At 40.2% G+C, this 17,579-nt stretch overlaps 1 protein-coding gene across 9 annotated transcripts in view; it reads left to right on the forward strand.

Moving 5' to 3' along the window:
* Positions 1–17,579, forward strand: part of ptpn13 (protein tyrosine phosphatase non-receptor type 13) — a 265,898-nt gene that overhangs the window by 135,425 nt on the left and 112,894 nt on the right. For 6 of the 9 annotated variants that reach the window (XM_043695917.2, XM_087985860.1, XM_087985871.1 and 3 more), the window contains 6 exons: positions 2,615–2,671; positions 4,987–5,076; positions 5,473–5,580; positions 6,426–6,575; positions 14,498–14,943; positions 17,319–17,462. In XM_043695917.2, the coding sequence (XP_043551852.2) occupies positions 2,615–2,671; positions 4,987–5,076; positions 5,473–5,580; positions 6,426–6,575; positions 14,498–14,943; positions 17,319–17,462 (995 nt within the window). The remainder of the gene's footprint in view (positions 1–2,614; positions 2,672–4,986; positions 5,077–5,472; positions 5,581–6,425; positions 6,576–14,497; positions 14,944–17,318; positions 17,463–17,579) is intronic. The other 3 variants (XM_087985857.1, XM_087985859.1, XM_087985873.1) reach the window with 3 other exon arrangements.

Genomic DNA, 17,579 nt, shown 5'->3' on the forward strand with positions numbered 1-17,579 from the left:
TGCACCAAACCTTTGAAGAGCATCCCACCCAGGCCCACCCATACCTGCAAACCCACATGACCAATTCACCTAACCTGCATACCTTTGGGAGGAAACTGGAGAACCCAGTGGAAACCCGCACAGACACTGGGAGGACATGCAATCTCCACACAGACAATCACCCAAGGTTGGAATGGAACCCAGGTTCTTGGCACTGTGAGGCAGCAATGCTGACCACTGCGCCACCATGTCATTCACCTGTAAAGAATATGGAATGAGCAATAGGGATGTGGACTGTATGATTTGCTGTCTACTAATTTTAACCAGACATCATGTCTTTTCTCAGTCTTCAAAGAGAACAGCAAAATTGCATTTCTAGCCTGGAAAGCTTATAGTTCTCACCATGAAACTGATGAGCATAAAGTTTGCAGGTTGCCTGCACCACCTTGACAGCAGCCGGGGGCAATCACAGATCCTGGTCCCGGCACTCAGTAATGGAAAATGGGACCTTTTACTATCCAGCTTTAGATCTGAAAGTTCATTTATTTTAATTTGAATTCCCAGGCAGCTTTCAATCATGTGAGACAATTTGCTCCAGTTACCAGAAAATGCAACAGATTTCAGGGATGATGACAAAGCCTTGAAGATGGTATAATTTTTCCTTTACACTAAGGATTAATGGACTTCAGTTATGGATGGTGACTAATAGAAATGGTATTGCTCTCCCTATAGCAGAGATGCTTATGGGAATATTATGGAAAGTTTATAGTTGTATGTAAAATTATGGAAGGTTTTGACAGAGTCAATCATGTATTCATTGGTGAGACAGGGCCAGAAACATGATATAAAGGGAAGAAATGTTTGCATGGGAAGATGGTATGCTATGTTGGAAACATGTTGAAGAGTAATGTTCAAAAGGGCTTTGGATTAATACTTGAGAAGGTCAAAATTTTGCAAGGCAGTGGGAATATGGAAGCAGAATGAGACTAATTGGCTTGCTTTCTCAAAGAGCTGACACAGATGCAATGGTACATGACGTGTAGTAATAAGGCTTCATAATTGTTTGAGTTACAAGTTACTCAGCAAAAAATAGTAGAATACAAATTTATAAATTTTGAAGATGAATTCCATAAAAAATTCCAGTTGTAAGTGAGGGTTTTATAGCTGCCTTAGGCTGAAATAATTTTTTTGACATATTACTAAAGCGTTTGGTGTATAACCAAACACTTGGACAGTTAACGTCCACAGCTATCAAAGGCTGTGGAACTTCTGCAGTTATTTTATTGTGTTAACAGAAAAAAGGTGATTGTAAAGAAATTCACATGTTGGATAGCAGTCTGGTTTCTCAGTTTAGTTAATTCTGGTGGTTCCACATTCAGCGGTTAATGACTGGTAATTTCATGATTATCCACTGATCATCAGCTGTGGTTTAAGTAAGAGTAACACTATGTATCACACAAAGCTTTCACTATTTGAAATGACTACTTATTATTTATGGTTTCCACTGCATTTGATTGTCTCTATTTTACTTGAAAGCACTTATAGCACAAGGATTTTGAGTAAAGTTCCTTGTTCTAAAGTTGATCTCTTGATATGTCATGGTTTAACTTTTGTAATCAGTGTTATCATATTGTGTGTCTCAAAATAATAGCACTTACAATAATTAATAATAAATCTTTTGACTTTTTAGTTGCCTCAATGGAACAATCCCTGGTATGGAGGGATTGTCTTATGAGCAAAGGCCAGACACATTGAGACTCTACTCAGTGGAGTTTAGAAGAATGAGAGGTGACTTCAATTCAACATGTAGGATTTTTTAGGGGCTTGATAGAGTAAATGCTGAGAGGATATTTCCCTCAGGGGAGTATCTAGGTCTAGAGGGCATTGTCTCAGAATGAAAGTGTGCCAGTTTAAGATTAAGTTAAGGAATTTCTTTTCTGAGGGTTGAGTCTCTGGAATACCTTTTTGCAGAGATCTATAGGGGCAAGTGCTTGAGTACGCTTATAGATAAGTACAGCGAAATTATTGATGAGTAGGGGAATCAAGGGAAAGTGCAGAATAGTGGATTTGAGGAATGTCGAATCAGATATGATCCTTTTGAATGGCAGTGCTGAATACCCTACTCCAATTCCTATTTCTCATGGTCTGTTTTGCCAAGTTAATTATATGGCACATTAATCTCTGGTCAGAGTGCTCTTTTTGCTTAGAATGCATATACAATGCAATAGTAGTAGAAATGTGAAGCAATTTACTTCGCACTGTTGCTGCATTTTTGCTGTAAAGGCAGCTGCAGTCTGAACTGATCTGCCAACAGAGAGAAGTTCAACCACCTGGAAAGGGGAATTGCACTATGCTTTCAAATTAGCATGTTATTCACTTTACTGAAACCAGTGGGAAGCTCACCAACCAGGAGTGCATGACAGAAATTTAACCCCTTCTGTGCCTGTTCAGTGAAGGGATTGTGTTAGCATTTTAATTTTTTTTGGTTAAATTCAAAATCTAAATTTATACAACTGCATAAGGTGTTCTGAGAAATTGGTCACAAATCAAGAGTACTTATTTTGCTATTGAAATCATATGGATTCTATTTTTCAGCTTTTATGTATTTTTTTATTACTGTATGTTTTGTTATCAGGGATTAGCATGCACAGTTCTGGGATCCCATCAACCCCTGCTACCTTGACAGCCAATGGTAGGCAGCTGAACGAACTGAGTTTACAATGTACAAGTGCCTTCACTGTTTAAAGCCTTGGTGTGACTGTACAACATCAGCTTCTCAAACTTCTGCATTTCTACTTCTATTGCTCTCTCTGTTTTTCTCACTTTCCCTGCCGCCTAACAGAAACTTCTTGCAGGTAATGTTTTAGTCTTTTTATTTTTCTTTCAGTGATTTTGATTTCGCTATTAAAGTTTGCTTTCACAATTTATATTAAAATAATCAGCCTGTCTCCCGGTGAATTTAAGCATGGAAAATGGCAGAGCGTATTTTCAAAATCATCTCTTTTAACCCAAAGATCTCATTTTATATTAATAGTTCATATTAATATTGATCTACCTCCTTCCTATAACCAGAAAAACATGTAAAAGTCATCTGAGGTTACTGCTTTTTGTTGACCCACCAGAACATTTTGCAAGATATCTTTCTCCCACAAGCGCATTAAGGAATTACATGCCGTTTCCAATTAACAGTGTGAAATGGGAAAATTAAGTGCTTGCTGAGCCAGAAGATATTCTAACATAATTGCTTTGTCAAGTGGGTTGGAAAAAGGAGGGAGAGGAGAAATTCATATCTTAAAATGATTGCATTTATTTTTTACTTTATGTATTGGTACAGCATATATAAATAATGACCTGGAATATATTGCAAATTGATGAAAATATTTTGAAAGCATGATTGAATTTTGAATTATTTCTAATTTTGTTTTTCAACAAATAGATTTGTTCTTGGAACTTTTAAATTGTGTTAATGTTGAACTAAATTGCAAACTAAACTAAAACTTGGATCCAATATGCTTAATAATTTTACAGATACATTTCTGAGAGAATGAATTTCTGTACTGAAATTGTATTTTCCCATATACAAATTAATTGTGACTCACCATTCATTGAGAAAACCAAACTATCCTCCGTTCATATCTGATTTTGAGGCCACTAATAGCTTTCTGACCATCAAATGCACCACTGAAATTTTTTGTGATCTTATAAAATGAAATGTGTCTCTTCAAAGTATCTAATTTGTAGAGAGATCATTCCCCTTTAAGGTCAATAATTTATTCCATCACTAACCTTCAGAAGATAGTTTCTGTCACTACTTGAAAGATATTTCTTCTTTTTCTCTTCTTGCTTCTTCTCCAGATCCCGGTACATTTTCTTTTTCAAATTAAGCGACCTGACAGGAAATCTGTTCCAGGATCTATAGCAGCTTCAGATGTAAAGTTGCTGTTGGCAGATGTGCAATGATGGAATGATTATCTTGCATTTTCTGTCCTTTCCTCTGGAGAGACTGCATTGTGCTTGATGCTAACTCCAAATGGCTCAACGAAGATCAGGAACTTGTCTCGTCTAAATTTACTCTCTCGTGCTTAGAATACAGTTTTTTTTCCCAAAGCCATAGTATTCAGGTTTGGATATAATCCATGTTTATTAAAATCCTTACTTTACTTGGGTGTTTTTGGAATATGATGCATCATTTTCCACGCAGCTGTTAAAATTGACTTGTCTAATTATAGGATCCAAACTTGTAATTTGTTTCTAGTCACTTCTATGGAATAAATTTGTTTATGATTAGGTGACACAAATGTGTTGTACGAAAGCTATGATTGTGTGATAGAAAGAAGACTTTTAATTTATTCGTCAGTAAATATTGAATTTAACTTAAAATAATTATATATTAACTGTATACAACATACCAAAATACCTTTAGTTACTGATATTTAAATGCTTCATTTGGAGAACAAAGAAAAATGGGAGAAACCAAATTCACAAATGAACACTAATCATTAGTGTTTGTTCCTGGCAGTGATATTTTAACTGGCTTATGATACTTTCTTGTTATATTATATGCAACAATTTCAACAGAATAATTGGAGCTGCAAAACTTCTAATTATTCTATCAAACTGTTATGTGAACGAGTATTTCAATTCTGACCAAAAGTGTTTAAATCCCCTTAATGCCAACTTTCTCAATTGCTGGCCCTAAATATATTCTAAAATGTTTTGACACACCACCATTCTGATGACCTTTGCACAGAAAACAGCTGCAGTTCTGAAATAGTACATGTTTCTATTAAATAGACGCTATCATAAAAGAATTAGAAAAGAATGGAAAATTGTAGTAATTATCAAGATGATGCTAAAGCAAATTAAATTATTCATTAATGAAAACATAGTGAAAATATTTGTAATGAGTAGTTTTGTTTTTTTGAAATTTGTTTTTTATTGCTGTTTCTAATATATTCAACTTTTGAATGTACTAACTTGGAGTCTTGATTTTTTTTTCTTTGAAAGATACCCTTCATCAGAAATTTAGTGCCTTGCCCTCACCTGAGAGAGAGCTTAGATGTATAAGACTGAAGAAGGATGTAAAACATGGCTTGGGTATGTTGACTCAGTGTATTTGTTCAATTTATCTATGGAAGCCTCAGATTGTTAGAGCAGTTGATATGACTAATGTCTACACATTTTGACAGTGAAGATCAAGGGAAAATACGTACTGCAATTGTTTTTGTGGATAATAAACGTCAAGGTCCTCTTGCTAGTGGGTGAAACCTAAACTGGAAATTGTTGAAAAGTTAGTTTTTTTTTCCTCTGCACAACCTAATGATGGAAAAACTGTAAGAAGGCACATAATATGAAATAAAGAACTTAAATTGAAATGCTCAATGTCACAATGTGTTTTTGGGGTCCTCTATGACAAAAGGTGACCAATTAACAATGCCTTACTAATGTCATTAAAATATCCTATTAATATTATTTAATTACTATTTCAAATAGGTTTTCAAATTGTTGGTGGAGAAAAAACTGGCAAACTGGATTTAGGAATTTTTGTCACTACAATAATGCCAGGAGGGCCAGCAGAGTTGGATCACCGTTTAAAGCCAGGTACTTCATACACCTGTACTGTAAATGATCCTTAGAGAAGGAGGAGGAGTTGAAATTTCTCAGCTCTTTTATCACATAGTCTGGCAAGACATGATCAAGAAAGTAGGCTGAGACTCTGCAAGCCATGAGAGGTGTAAGTTCCCAGGCGAGTGGCATAGGAGGAGAGGTAAGGGCAGAGACTCCCAGTGTAACAGGTTTTAACATTCCAAGACCCTGAAGAGATCCAGTGGGCTACCCTTTGTCAGTCCAGGACAAAATTGTGACCTTGATTAGGAAGAAGGTTCTCTTTCAAATATTTAAATATGGTTCCCTGCAAAGGAGCTGTTTATTTTTTTTCTGGGTCAAGAAGAATGCACTTCTACTTGTCAGTCACTTTGCAGCCCAATTAATAGACTCTGTGTCAAATAATGACCAACATGTGCACTTGATGCCTTATTTTCCAACAGTATGAGGAGATATGAAGATTTTTTGAGCTTGTGAGCATTTCCTACAAACTCTGTATGAACATTTCCTTATCTTTTACAGTCATGTTTCTTGGACAACATTTATATTACACTTTCCTTTTTGACTATTTTATTACCATATCATGGACATCAACTTAAATAGGTCACTTCAATTTTTAAAAAAAGTGTTTCCATTCAATATTTTATTCAAAATGATTTCTACTTGAACTCATTCTACTTGAGCATAGTTGCATTTCTATGAAGTGGAATGTTGTGAAATTCCACGTAATTTTGTATCTTGAAGCAAGGTAAAACTATTTCAACCTCTCCTTTTAAAATGCACCAAAAATGTTTGCAATATTGCTGCTTGTTAAATAACCTCTGTGCTTTCACTATCTGCAGGTGATCGGCTGATATCTGTAAATGGTATCACTTTAGAAGGCATCACCCATGACAGAGCGGTTGAAATTTTACAAAATGCCCCTGAAGATGTGACTCTGGTGGTGTCTCAGCTGAAAGAGAAACTTTACAGAGGAACTGATTTTTCTTCAGGTACTAAATTTGCATTTCAAGATTGAAAAGCTCAAGTCTAATTATAAAAGCCTGGGTATGCTGTTGCATGTGTTCATTGTGTCATAGTGTATGGTACCCCTCCAAACTTTAAATTTCTTCCCTTGGGTTTCCTCATCTTCAAAATCTTAGAACATAGAACAATACAGCTCAGAACAGGCCCTTTGGCCCTCAATGTTGCGCTGACCTGTGAACTATTCTCAGCTCATCCCCCTACACTATCCCATCATCATCCATGTGCTTATCCAAGGATTGTTTAAATCTCCCTAATCTGGCTGAGTTAACTACATTAGCAGGTAGGGCATTCCACCCCCTTACCAGTCTGAGTAAAGAACCTGCCTCTGGCATCTGTCTTAAATCTATCACTCCTCAATTTTCAGTTATGCCCCCTCGTGCAAGCTGACATCATCAACCTAGGAAAAAGTCTTTCACTGTCTACCCTATCTAATCCTCTGATCATCTTGTAGGTCTCTATCAAATCCCCTCTTAGCCTTCTTGTTTCCAATGAGAACAGACCTAAGTCTCAGCCATTCCTCATAAGACCTTCCCTCCAAACCAGGCAACATCCTGGTAAATCTCCTCTGCACCTTTTCCAATGCTTTCACACCCTTCCCGAAATATGGCAACCAGAACTGCACACAATATTCCAAGTGCAGCTGCACTAGCGTTTTGTATAGTTGCAGCATGGTAGTGCGGCTCTGGAACTCAATCCCTCCACCAATGAAACCTAACACACCATATGCCTTTTTAACAGCACTATCAACCTGGGTGGCAACTTTCAGGGATCTAAGTACATGGGCTCCAAGATCCCTCTGCACATCCACACTACCAAGAATCTTTCCATTAACCCAATACTCTGCCTTCCTGTTATTCTTCACAAAGTGAATCACCTCACATTTAGCTGCATTGAACCCCATTTGCCAAGTCTCAGCCCAATTCTGCAGTTTATCCAAGTTCCCCTGCAACCTGTAACATTCTTCCAACTGTCCGTTACTCCACCGACTTTAGTGTCATCTGCAAATTTACTAATCATAAAACCATAAGACAAATGGCATAAGACAAATGGAGCGGAAGTAAGGCCGTTCGGCTCATCGAGTCCACTCCGCCATTCAATCATGGCTGATGGGCATTTCAACTCCACTTACCCGCATTCTCCCCGTAATCCATCCACCTATGCCTGCGTCTAAGTCATTTATAAAAATGACAAACAGCAGTGGTCCCAAAACAGAACCTTGTGGCACACCACTAGTAACCGGTCTCCAGGCTGAATATTTTCCATGAACTACCACTCGCTGCCTTCTTTCAGAAAGCCAGTTTCTAATCCAAACTGCTAAATCACCCTCAATCCCATGCCTCTGCATTTTCTCCAACAGCCTACCATGTGGAACCTTATCAAAGGCTTTACTGAAGTCCATGTATACCACGTCAACTGCCCTACCATCATTTACATGCTTGATCACCTTCTCAAAAAACTCATTGCAGTTTGTAAGACACGACCTGCCCTTGATGAAACCATGTTGACTAACTGAAATCAAATTGTTGCTTGCTAGATGATTATAAATCCAATCTCTTATAATCTTTTCCAAAATCTTTACTACAACAGAAGTAAGGCTCACTGGTCTATAATTACCTGGGTCATCTCTACTACCGTTCTTGAACAAGGGCACAACATTTGCAATCCTCCAGTCCTCTGGTACTAAACCTGTAGACAATGACAACTCAAATATCAAAGCCAAAGGCTCTGCTATCTCCTCTCTAGCTTCCCAGAGAATCCTCGGATAAATCCCATCCGGCCCAGGGGACTTGTCTACTTTCACTCCTTCCAGAATTAATAACACCTCTTCATAACTAACCTCAATCCTTTCTAGTCTAATATCTCATATCTCATTCTTCTCCTCTACGATATTCTCCTTTTCCTGAGTGAAAACCATGAGAAATGTCCATTTAGCGCCTCTCTGATCTCCACAGGGTCTACACTCAACTTCCCACTTCTGTCTTTGATTGGCCCTATTCCTACCCTAGTCATCCTTTTATTCCTCACATACCAATGGAAAGCTTTAGCATTCTCCTTTATTCTATTTGCTAAAGACTGCTCGTGTCCTCTCTTTTCTCTTCTTTACTCTCTAAATCCTTCCTAGGCTATCTGTAACTCTCCATCGCCTCATCTGAACTATCTTGTCTCATCAACGCGCAAGCCTCCTTCTTCCGCTTAACAAGAGATGCAATTTCTGTCGTAAACCACGGTTCCCTTACCTTATCACTTCCTCCCTGCCTGACAGGGACATACCTATCAAGGACACGCAATATCTGTTCCTTAAACCAGCTCCACATTTCCATTGTTTGCATCCCCTGCATTTTGCTACCCCATTCTATGCATCCTAATTCTTGCCTAATCACATTATAATTTTCCTTACCCCATTAATAACTCTTGACCTGTGGCATGTACCTATCCCTTTCCATTGCTAAACTAAACGTAACTGAATTATGGTCACTCTCTCCAAAGTGCTCACCTACAACTAAATCAAACACCTGGCCTGGTTCTTTACCAGGCACCAGATCCAGTGTGGCCTCCCCTCTTGTCGGCCCTTCGACATACTGTGTCAGGAAACCCTCCTGTTACACATTGGACAAAAACTGATCATCTGAGGTACTAGAGTTATAGCATTTCCAGTCAATGTTGGGGAAGTTAAAGTCCCCCATAATGACCAGCCTGTTCCTTTCACTTCTACCCAGAATAATTTTGCCAATCCTCTCCTCCACCTCCCTGGAACTCTGCGGAGGCCTATAACCTCAGCCCATACTACCTCAGTAGATGAGTCCTCGTCAAAAGTTCTTTCAGCTACCGTTATACTATCCTTGACTAACAAGGCCACACCTCCCCCTCTTTTACCGCCTTCCCTGTTCTTAATGAAAGATCTAAACCCTGGAACCTGCAACATCCATTCCTCACCCTGCTCTGTCCATGTCTTCGAAATGGCCACAGCATCGAAGTCCCAGGTAACTGTCCATGCTGCACGCTCACCTACCCTATTTCGGATACTTCTGGCGTTGAAGTAGACACACTTCAAACCAGCTTGCTGTCTGCCAGCACAATCCTGTCCCTGTCCTCCCTACTGTTATCCTCCTGTGCACTGCAACTACACCTCAGGTTCCCATCCCCCTGCTGAGCTAGCCTAAACCCACCCGAATGGCACTAGCAAATTTCCCACCCAGGATATTAGTACCCCTCTGGGTACTTCCTCAACAAGAATGATTAATGATGAACAATAACCAGGAAGAGCTGTGCAGTATTGTATCGCAAAAATGGAGTTCATATTTTTCATATGTTCAGCACGTTGGCAATGGGATTGGATTTGGCAGCTACCCAATTAATCCTATAATTTCTGTATTTTGAATTGAACCTTCGTGTAGAATTTACACTGGCATTAAGGCAGAGATTTTAGACTGCTACAAGTGTCAGCATTTTAAAGCAGTGAGAGCTAATGAATTAACAAAGCTTTCATGATTCGAGCTTCTCCCATGCCGAGTCATCATTTGAGAACAAATACACAGATATAACTCTATTTAAAGACTAATTATGAGTAGACTTCACTCCAAATTATGCCACTTGTCACTGAATGCCATTAAGCTGACGATGGAGAAGTTAGGAACATAAACAATGATAGCATGAGTAGGCCATTCAGCCCCTCAAACATGCCCATCATTTTATAAGATCTTGGCTGATCTGCTCCTGCCTCAACTCCTCATAGTCCTTAACTCCTCGATATTTCAAAGAAAAAGGCCTGTGTGATTACTTTTATCTCTTTGGGCAGGGAATTCCAGACATCAGCTGCTCTGACTGAAGGAATGTCTTTGTATTTCCAATTTAAAATAGTGTCCCCTCATTCTGTAATTATGTCCACTAGTTTGAAATTTCCCAACGAGTGAAAACACCTTCTAAACATCTAAACTGTCAAACCCCGTCAGGTTGTGTAAATTTCAGTCAGATCACTTCTCATTCTTCTAAATTCAAATAAATAAAGGCCTAACCTGTTTAACTATGACATGGAGCATTGTAAAGGCCCTTTGGCCTTCAATGTTGTGCCGACCTGAGGTAACAGTGGCTGAAGGACCTGAACTTAAGGGAATTTATATTTGCCAGGATTTGGTGTTGGAGAGACTGTTAGGTCTGAAGGTTGATAAGTCTCCGGGGCTTGATGGTCTGCATCCCAGGGTACTGAAGGAGGTGGCTCGGGAAATCGTGGATGCGTTGGTGATTATTTTCCAGAGTTCGATAGATTCGGGGTTGGTTCCTGAGGTTTGGAGGGTGGCTAATGTTATACCAATTTTTAAGAAAGGAGCGAGAGAGAAAGCAGGAAATTATAGACCAATTAGTATGACCTCAGTGGAGGGAAAGATGCTGGAGTCTATTATAAAGGATGAAATTACGGCACATCTGGATAGTAGTAACAGGATAGGACAGAGTCAGCATGGATTTATGAAGGGGAAATCATGCTTGACTAATCTTCTGGAATTTTTTGAGGATGTAACTCTGAACATGGACGAGGGAGATCCAGTGGATGTAGTGTACATGGACTTTCAGAAAGCTTTTGATAAAGTCCCACACAGGAGGTTAGTGAGTAAAATTAGGGCGCATGGTATTGGGGGCAAAGTACTAGATTGGATTGAAAACTGGTTGGCTGATAGGAAACAAAGGGTAGTGATAAACAGCTCCATTTCGGAATGGCAGGCAGTGACCAGTGGGGTACCGCAGGGATCAGTACTGGGACCGCAGCTTTTACAATATATGTTAATGATATAGAAGATGGTATTAGTAATAACATTAGCAAATTTGCTGATGATACAAAGCTGGGTGGCAGGGTGAAATGTGATGAGGATGTTAGGAGATTACAGGGTGACCTGGACAAGTTAGGTGAGTGGGCAGATGCATGGCAGATGCAGTTTAATGTGGATAAATGTATGGTTATCCACTTTGGTGGCAAGAACAGGAAGGCAGATTACTACCTCAATGGAATCAATTTAGGTAAAGGGGCAGTACAGAGAGATCTGGGTGTTCTTGTACACCAGTCAATGAAGGTAAGCATGCGGGTACAGCAGGTAGTGAAGAAGGCTAATAGCATGCTGGCCTTCATAACAAGAGGAATTGAGTATAGAAGCAAAGAGGTGCTTCTGCAGCTGTACAGGGCCCTAGTGAGACCACACCTGGAGTACTGCGTGCAGTTCTGGTCTCCAAATCTGAGGAAAGACATTCTGGCTATTGAGGGAGTGCAGCGTAGGTTCACGAGGTCAATTCCTGGAATGGCGGGATTACCTTACACTGAAAGACTGAAGCGACTGGGCTTGTATACCCTTGAGTTTAGAAGACTGAGAGGGGATCTGATTGAGACGTATAAGATTATGAAAGGATTGGATACTCTGGCAGCAGGAAGCATGTTTCCGCTGATGGGTGAGTGCCGAACCAGAGGACACAGCTTAAAAATCCGGGGTAGACCATTTAGGACAGAGATGAGGAGAAACTTCTTCACCCAGAGAGTGGTGGCTGTGTGGAATGCTCTGCCCCAGAGGGCAGTGGAGGCCCAGTCTCTGGATTCATTTAAGAAAGAGTTGGATAGAGCTCTCAAAGATAGTGGAATCAAGGGTTATGGAGATAAGGCAGGAACAGGATACTGATTAGGAATGCTCAGCCATGATCATGTTGAATGGCGGTGCAGGCTTGAAGGGCAGAATGGCCTACTCCTGCACTGATTGTCTATTGTCTACTGAGATAAAGTGAGGGCTGCAGATGCTGGAGATCAGAGCTGAAAATGTGTTGCTGGAAAAGCGAAGCAGGTCAGGCAGCATCCAAGGAACAGGAGAATCGACGTTTCGGGTATAAGCCCTTCTTCAGGAACGTCGATTCTCCTGTTCCTTGGATGCTGCCTGACATGCTGCGCTTTTCCAGCAACACATTTTCAGCTATTGTCTATTGACCTTTTTTCCTACTCTAAGATCAGACTAACCTACCTACCCTTCATTTTACTATCTTCCATGTGCCTATCCAAGAGTTGCTTAAATGTCCCTAATGTATCTGATTCTACTACCACTACTGGCAGTGCATTCCACTCACCTACCAGTCTCTGTGTAAAGAACCTACCTCTGATATCTCCCCTAAACCTTGCCCCAATCACCTTAAAATTATGCCCCTTTGTGATAGACATTTCCGCTATGGGAAAAGGTCCTGGTGCAGTGCTAACCACTGAGCCACCATACTGCCCACGGTGAGAATCTCCTATCCCTATCACTCTCCTATTCTCCTCTCTTCCCTTCCAAGCCACAGCACCAGACTCCATGCCCAAAACTTGGCTGCTGTGGCTTTCCACTGGTGGGTCCTCCCTCGCACCCCCATCCCCCAATAATATCCAAAATGGTATACTTATTATTGAGGGAAATGGCCATGGGGGCTCCCTGTACTGTCTGCTAATCCCTTTCCCTCTCCTGATGGTCACCCAGCCAACTTTATCTTGTAACTTAGGTGTGACTACCTTCCTCCAACTCCTCTCTATCATCCCCTCAGCCTCCCGAATGATCCGAAGTTCATCCAGCTCCAGTTCCCCAATGCGATCTGTGAGGAGCTGGAGTTGGGTGCACTTCTCGCAAGTGAAGTCAGTGGTCACCCTTACCTCCCATATTCTGCAAGAGGAGCATGTAACTGCCATAGCCTCCATCTCCTCTGCTCTAAATTGCCAAGAGAGGTTGAATAAATGAAAAAAAAAGCCGTACCTTACCAACCCTCCACATATGGTCTTTTTTGTTTGGTTAGAGGAGGAGGATAGATGGGAGACACTACGCGCTGTAATGTCTCTGGTTTAGACATAGCTCGATAATAGCAGTTCACGTGCCCAGCAATCCTCGTGTCCATGCCTACACCCGTTGAGCTTTCGCTCCGTCTAATCACGAGGTAATTCTAAAATAGGGAAACTTACCTTCCCGGCTGCCCCCTGGTCCGCACTCTCACCGCTCCTGCTGCTGCAATTGATCAGTATTCTTGATCAACAAACTCCTACAACCCAGGAATGCAATCCAGTGAATCTATCTTGAGCAGCCTTCAATGCTAATCCATCCTTTCTTGAATCTGGGGACCATGACTGTATGCCAGTACTCCAGGTGTGACCTTACCAATACCTTATGCCATTGCCGTAAGATTTCCCCAGTTTTAAACTCGAAGCCTCTAGCCGTAAAGGCAAAAATTGTTTTGCCACCTTAATTAATTTGCTGCTCCTCCACACTAACTTTGTGTTTCACGCAAAAGAAAACCTGGATCCATTTTGTGCTGCACTTTTCTGGAGTCTTTCTCCATTTAAATAATAGTCTGCCTTTTAACATTTCCTATCAATGTTTATACTCTCGCACTTTCCTCTTTTGAACTTCCTCTGCCAAGCTTTTGCCCATTCACACAACCTATCAATATTTCAGTTCTGAGGGCGAGTCGTACTGGACTCTGTTTCTCATTGCACTGATTCTGACAGATTTGCTGAGTATCTTCAGTATTTTCTGTTTTATGTATGAACTCATCTCCACAGACATGATGACCAACTCTGAAGTTCAACACTATTTCACAGAAAGAAAAGATGGGCTTGATATTTTGGTATTTGAGTAGGACAGCAAAGTGGTCAATACATATTGCTCTAGCTGACTTCACAATATCCAGCTGATTTTAAATAGCAAAAATTTGCCTTGTCTGATCAAACAGGGTTGCTGAGCCTCCTATTTACACATAATGAGGAAAGAGCCTACACTGTTTATGTTTTAAATTTGTAACAGTGACAGTACTTCAATTGTGAAACTGATTTCATAGGATTATAGTTTGATACTTCAAACAGTGTGACTTTATTTTATTCACATGCATCTCCTCTGAACGGAAAAAGGAACAAGGAACAAATCTAGAAGCCCTTGTCGGAATTTAGGAAGGCGGGACTATGAAGAAGTGTCATCTTCAGAAGAGCATAATGGATCATCCGGTCATCATAGAACTCTTCCTGTAAGAACTTCTGTTCCACCTGAGGAGAAACGAAGAGGAAGTACGAGCTCCCAGGACTCTAGAACTGAAAGTGCAGGGCTTTCACAAAGCCAAGTACATGGTTTTTACAGAAATCGAACTACCTCTAGAACACCACAACGTACTGATTATGAAGAGGTCTCTGCACTAACGGATTTGAGGCAGGACATGATTCAAAATGTTTTGGACAGTGCAAGGCCGTTAAACAGTACTAATGTCGAAACACCTAAAGAGACAGATTGCTCGGACCGAGGTGACTCTGACATGGATGAAGCAACCTATTCTAGCAGTCAAGAGCAACAAAGTTCAAAAAAGGTGAATATGATTTTTCTCATCTTTGGTCAGTTTGCCTTTTTCCCAGCAGTCCCCACCTGCCCCAATATCTCATTGTGTCAGTATGCAAACAGCATATTGCAAACATTTCTGTCCATCCTAGTTGTAGCAACAGATTTTTCTTTTAAGTTAATTTCCTGTTTGATTTTCTTTGGTTATAATGTACATTAAAATTTTCATTATATCTTTATTTCCAATCACAATGGTTCTCAATACTAGCTCCATCAGCCATCCTGAACTAAAAGCTGTCCTATTGTTTCTGATCTTATTTGGCTCATAGCCTTGTGTGTCTTCACATTGCAAGTGCACATCTATTCAAATGTTATGTGGATTTCTGTCTCTACCATCCTCACAGGCAGTGGGTTCTAGATTCCCATCACCCTCACAGTTCCACTAAACGTTCTGCACCTTTCCTTAAATTTATGCCCCCATGGCTTTGATCCCTCCATCAAGGGGAAAAAGTCTTCCTGTCTACTGTATCTATGGCCCTTGTAATTAGTGTACTTGAATAATAACTTTATTTTGCTTCCTACTATCCTTTCATGCCCCCTTTTTTTGCTCTCCCAATTTCTATTTTAAGTTCTCCCTTACACATTCTGTACACCGATTGGGTTTCTACTGTTTTGAGCTCTTGATAACTGCCATAAGCCCTCCTTTCTTTCTTTATCCAATCCTGTCTATTCCTCTAGATCCAGGATTCACTGGATTTGTTGGCCCCACCCTTTATCTTTATTAGAACCACGTTGGCCCTGTATTCTCCATATTTCCATCTTTAATGTGTCCTACAGCTCTGATACTGATTTAGCTAAACGTGTCTGTTTGCCGTCCACTGTGGCTAAATCGTATCTGATCTTTTTTTAAATTGGCCTTTCCCCTGTTTAGTTCTTTTGATTTCATGCCCATCCTTGCTCTTTTCCATAACAATCTTGAATCTAATGGAGCTATGCTTATGCTTTGCAAAATGCCCCCCACTGACGCTTCAACCGCTTGCCTGGCTTCATTACCTAAAATTAAATCCAGGGCCATCTGCTCTTTTGCTTTAAAAACTCTCCTAGATGCATTTCAAGAATTCCATCCTTCTGCACCTTTCACACTTTAACTTCCCCAGTTAATGTTGGGGATCTGAAATCCCCCACTATCACCGTCCAGTTACTTTTATACTTCTCTGACATTTGCCTACACATCTGCTCATTTATTTCTTTTTGAACCATAAGCCCCTTAAGTCTCTCCCAACAATGTGATTACTCATTTTTGGTTTTTAAAGTTTGCATGTATTTGAGGAACTTTTGAAGATGTCATCCCTCCTTACTCCTGTAGTTGATTCTGTGACCAATATTGCAACACACCCTCTTCTCTTACCTCCTTCCCTGTCTCCCCTGAGACCCTATAGCCTAGAATATTGAGCTTCTAGCAATCCTGCCCTTCTCTCAACCATGTCTCGGTGACAACAATGACATCGCAACCCTATGATTTAGTTTGTGTCCTCATCTTTGTCTTGTTCATCAGACTTATAGAATCCTTACAGTGTAGAATCAGGCCCTTCGGCCAAACAAGTCCACACCGACCCTTCAAAGATTATCCCACCCAAACCCATTCCCCGTTACTCTACATTTACCCTGACTAATGTGCCTAATCTACACATCCCTGAACACCGTGAGCAATTTTAGCATGGCCAATTCACCTAACCTGCACGTTTTTCAATTGTGGGAGGAAACCGGAGCACCCAGAGGAAACCCACACAGACACAGGGAGAATATGCAAACTCCACACAGAGAGTCGCCTGCGGCTGGAATTGAACCCGAGTCCCTGGCGCTATGTAGCAGCAGTGCTAACCACTGTGCTGCCCTCTCCTTTCATTAAAATAAATGCAATCCAACTGTGCCAAACTTCCTTGTGCCTTAAAGTGTTCTGACTCACTTGCTGACCCTTTTAATTTTGGCCACACAACTCCCTTCTCTCTAGATCCCATCATGTAATAGTGTCTCATATAATTTGAGAGGGTTTTGGTCAGCAGTGGATTAGATAACGAATGGTTGCTTTGATTTTGCAACAAGAACATTTCTGCAGCACTATTTTTTATATTAGGTATGCATTTTTTAAAAAATAATCATTAGAAAGAATGACATTACTATACAGTTGTAGAAATTTAGTATTGCACAGTCTGTAAAATTGAAGCTTTAACTTTGTTATGCATTGTCAGGAGGGGGTTTAAATATTTATAAGGGTATGTTTCAAAATATTGGAGAAATAATATCCCTGAACTGAAACAGTACGCTGGACAGTTCATAAACACAGATCAAATCTCATTGTACTTTCAGTATTGCTTTATACACTAATTTTGATTTGTTCACATATAGGATTCTGTAGCAGATAAGGTGAAAAGAAGAGCTTTTCCTGAAGCTAAACAAAGCACTTTGCTAAAGCCGGGAGATATTTTTGAAGTGGAGTTGTCAAAAATAGAGAACAGCTTGGGCATTAGTGTCACGGTACTGTTTGGCAAGGTTTTCAACACTCTCTTTCTCTATGAAATATTAATATTAAAGTATTTAAGTTTAGATTCAATATGATAAATTTCAGAAATGACAGGATAACAGAATCATATGCAAAAGCATCAGAAA

This window comes from Chiloscyllium plagiosum, unplaced genomic scaffold (assembly GCF_037043375.1).
Source record: "Chiloscyllium plagiosum isolate Xiang-an unplaced genomic scaffold, Cpla_swu_hap1 HiC_scaffold_1, whole genome shotgun sequence".
Taxonomy (NCBI): Eukaryota; Metazoa; Chordata; class Chondrichthyes; order Orectolobiformes; family Hemiscylliidae; genus Chiloscyllium; species Chiloscyllium plagiosum.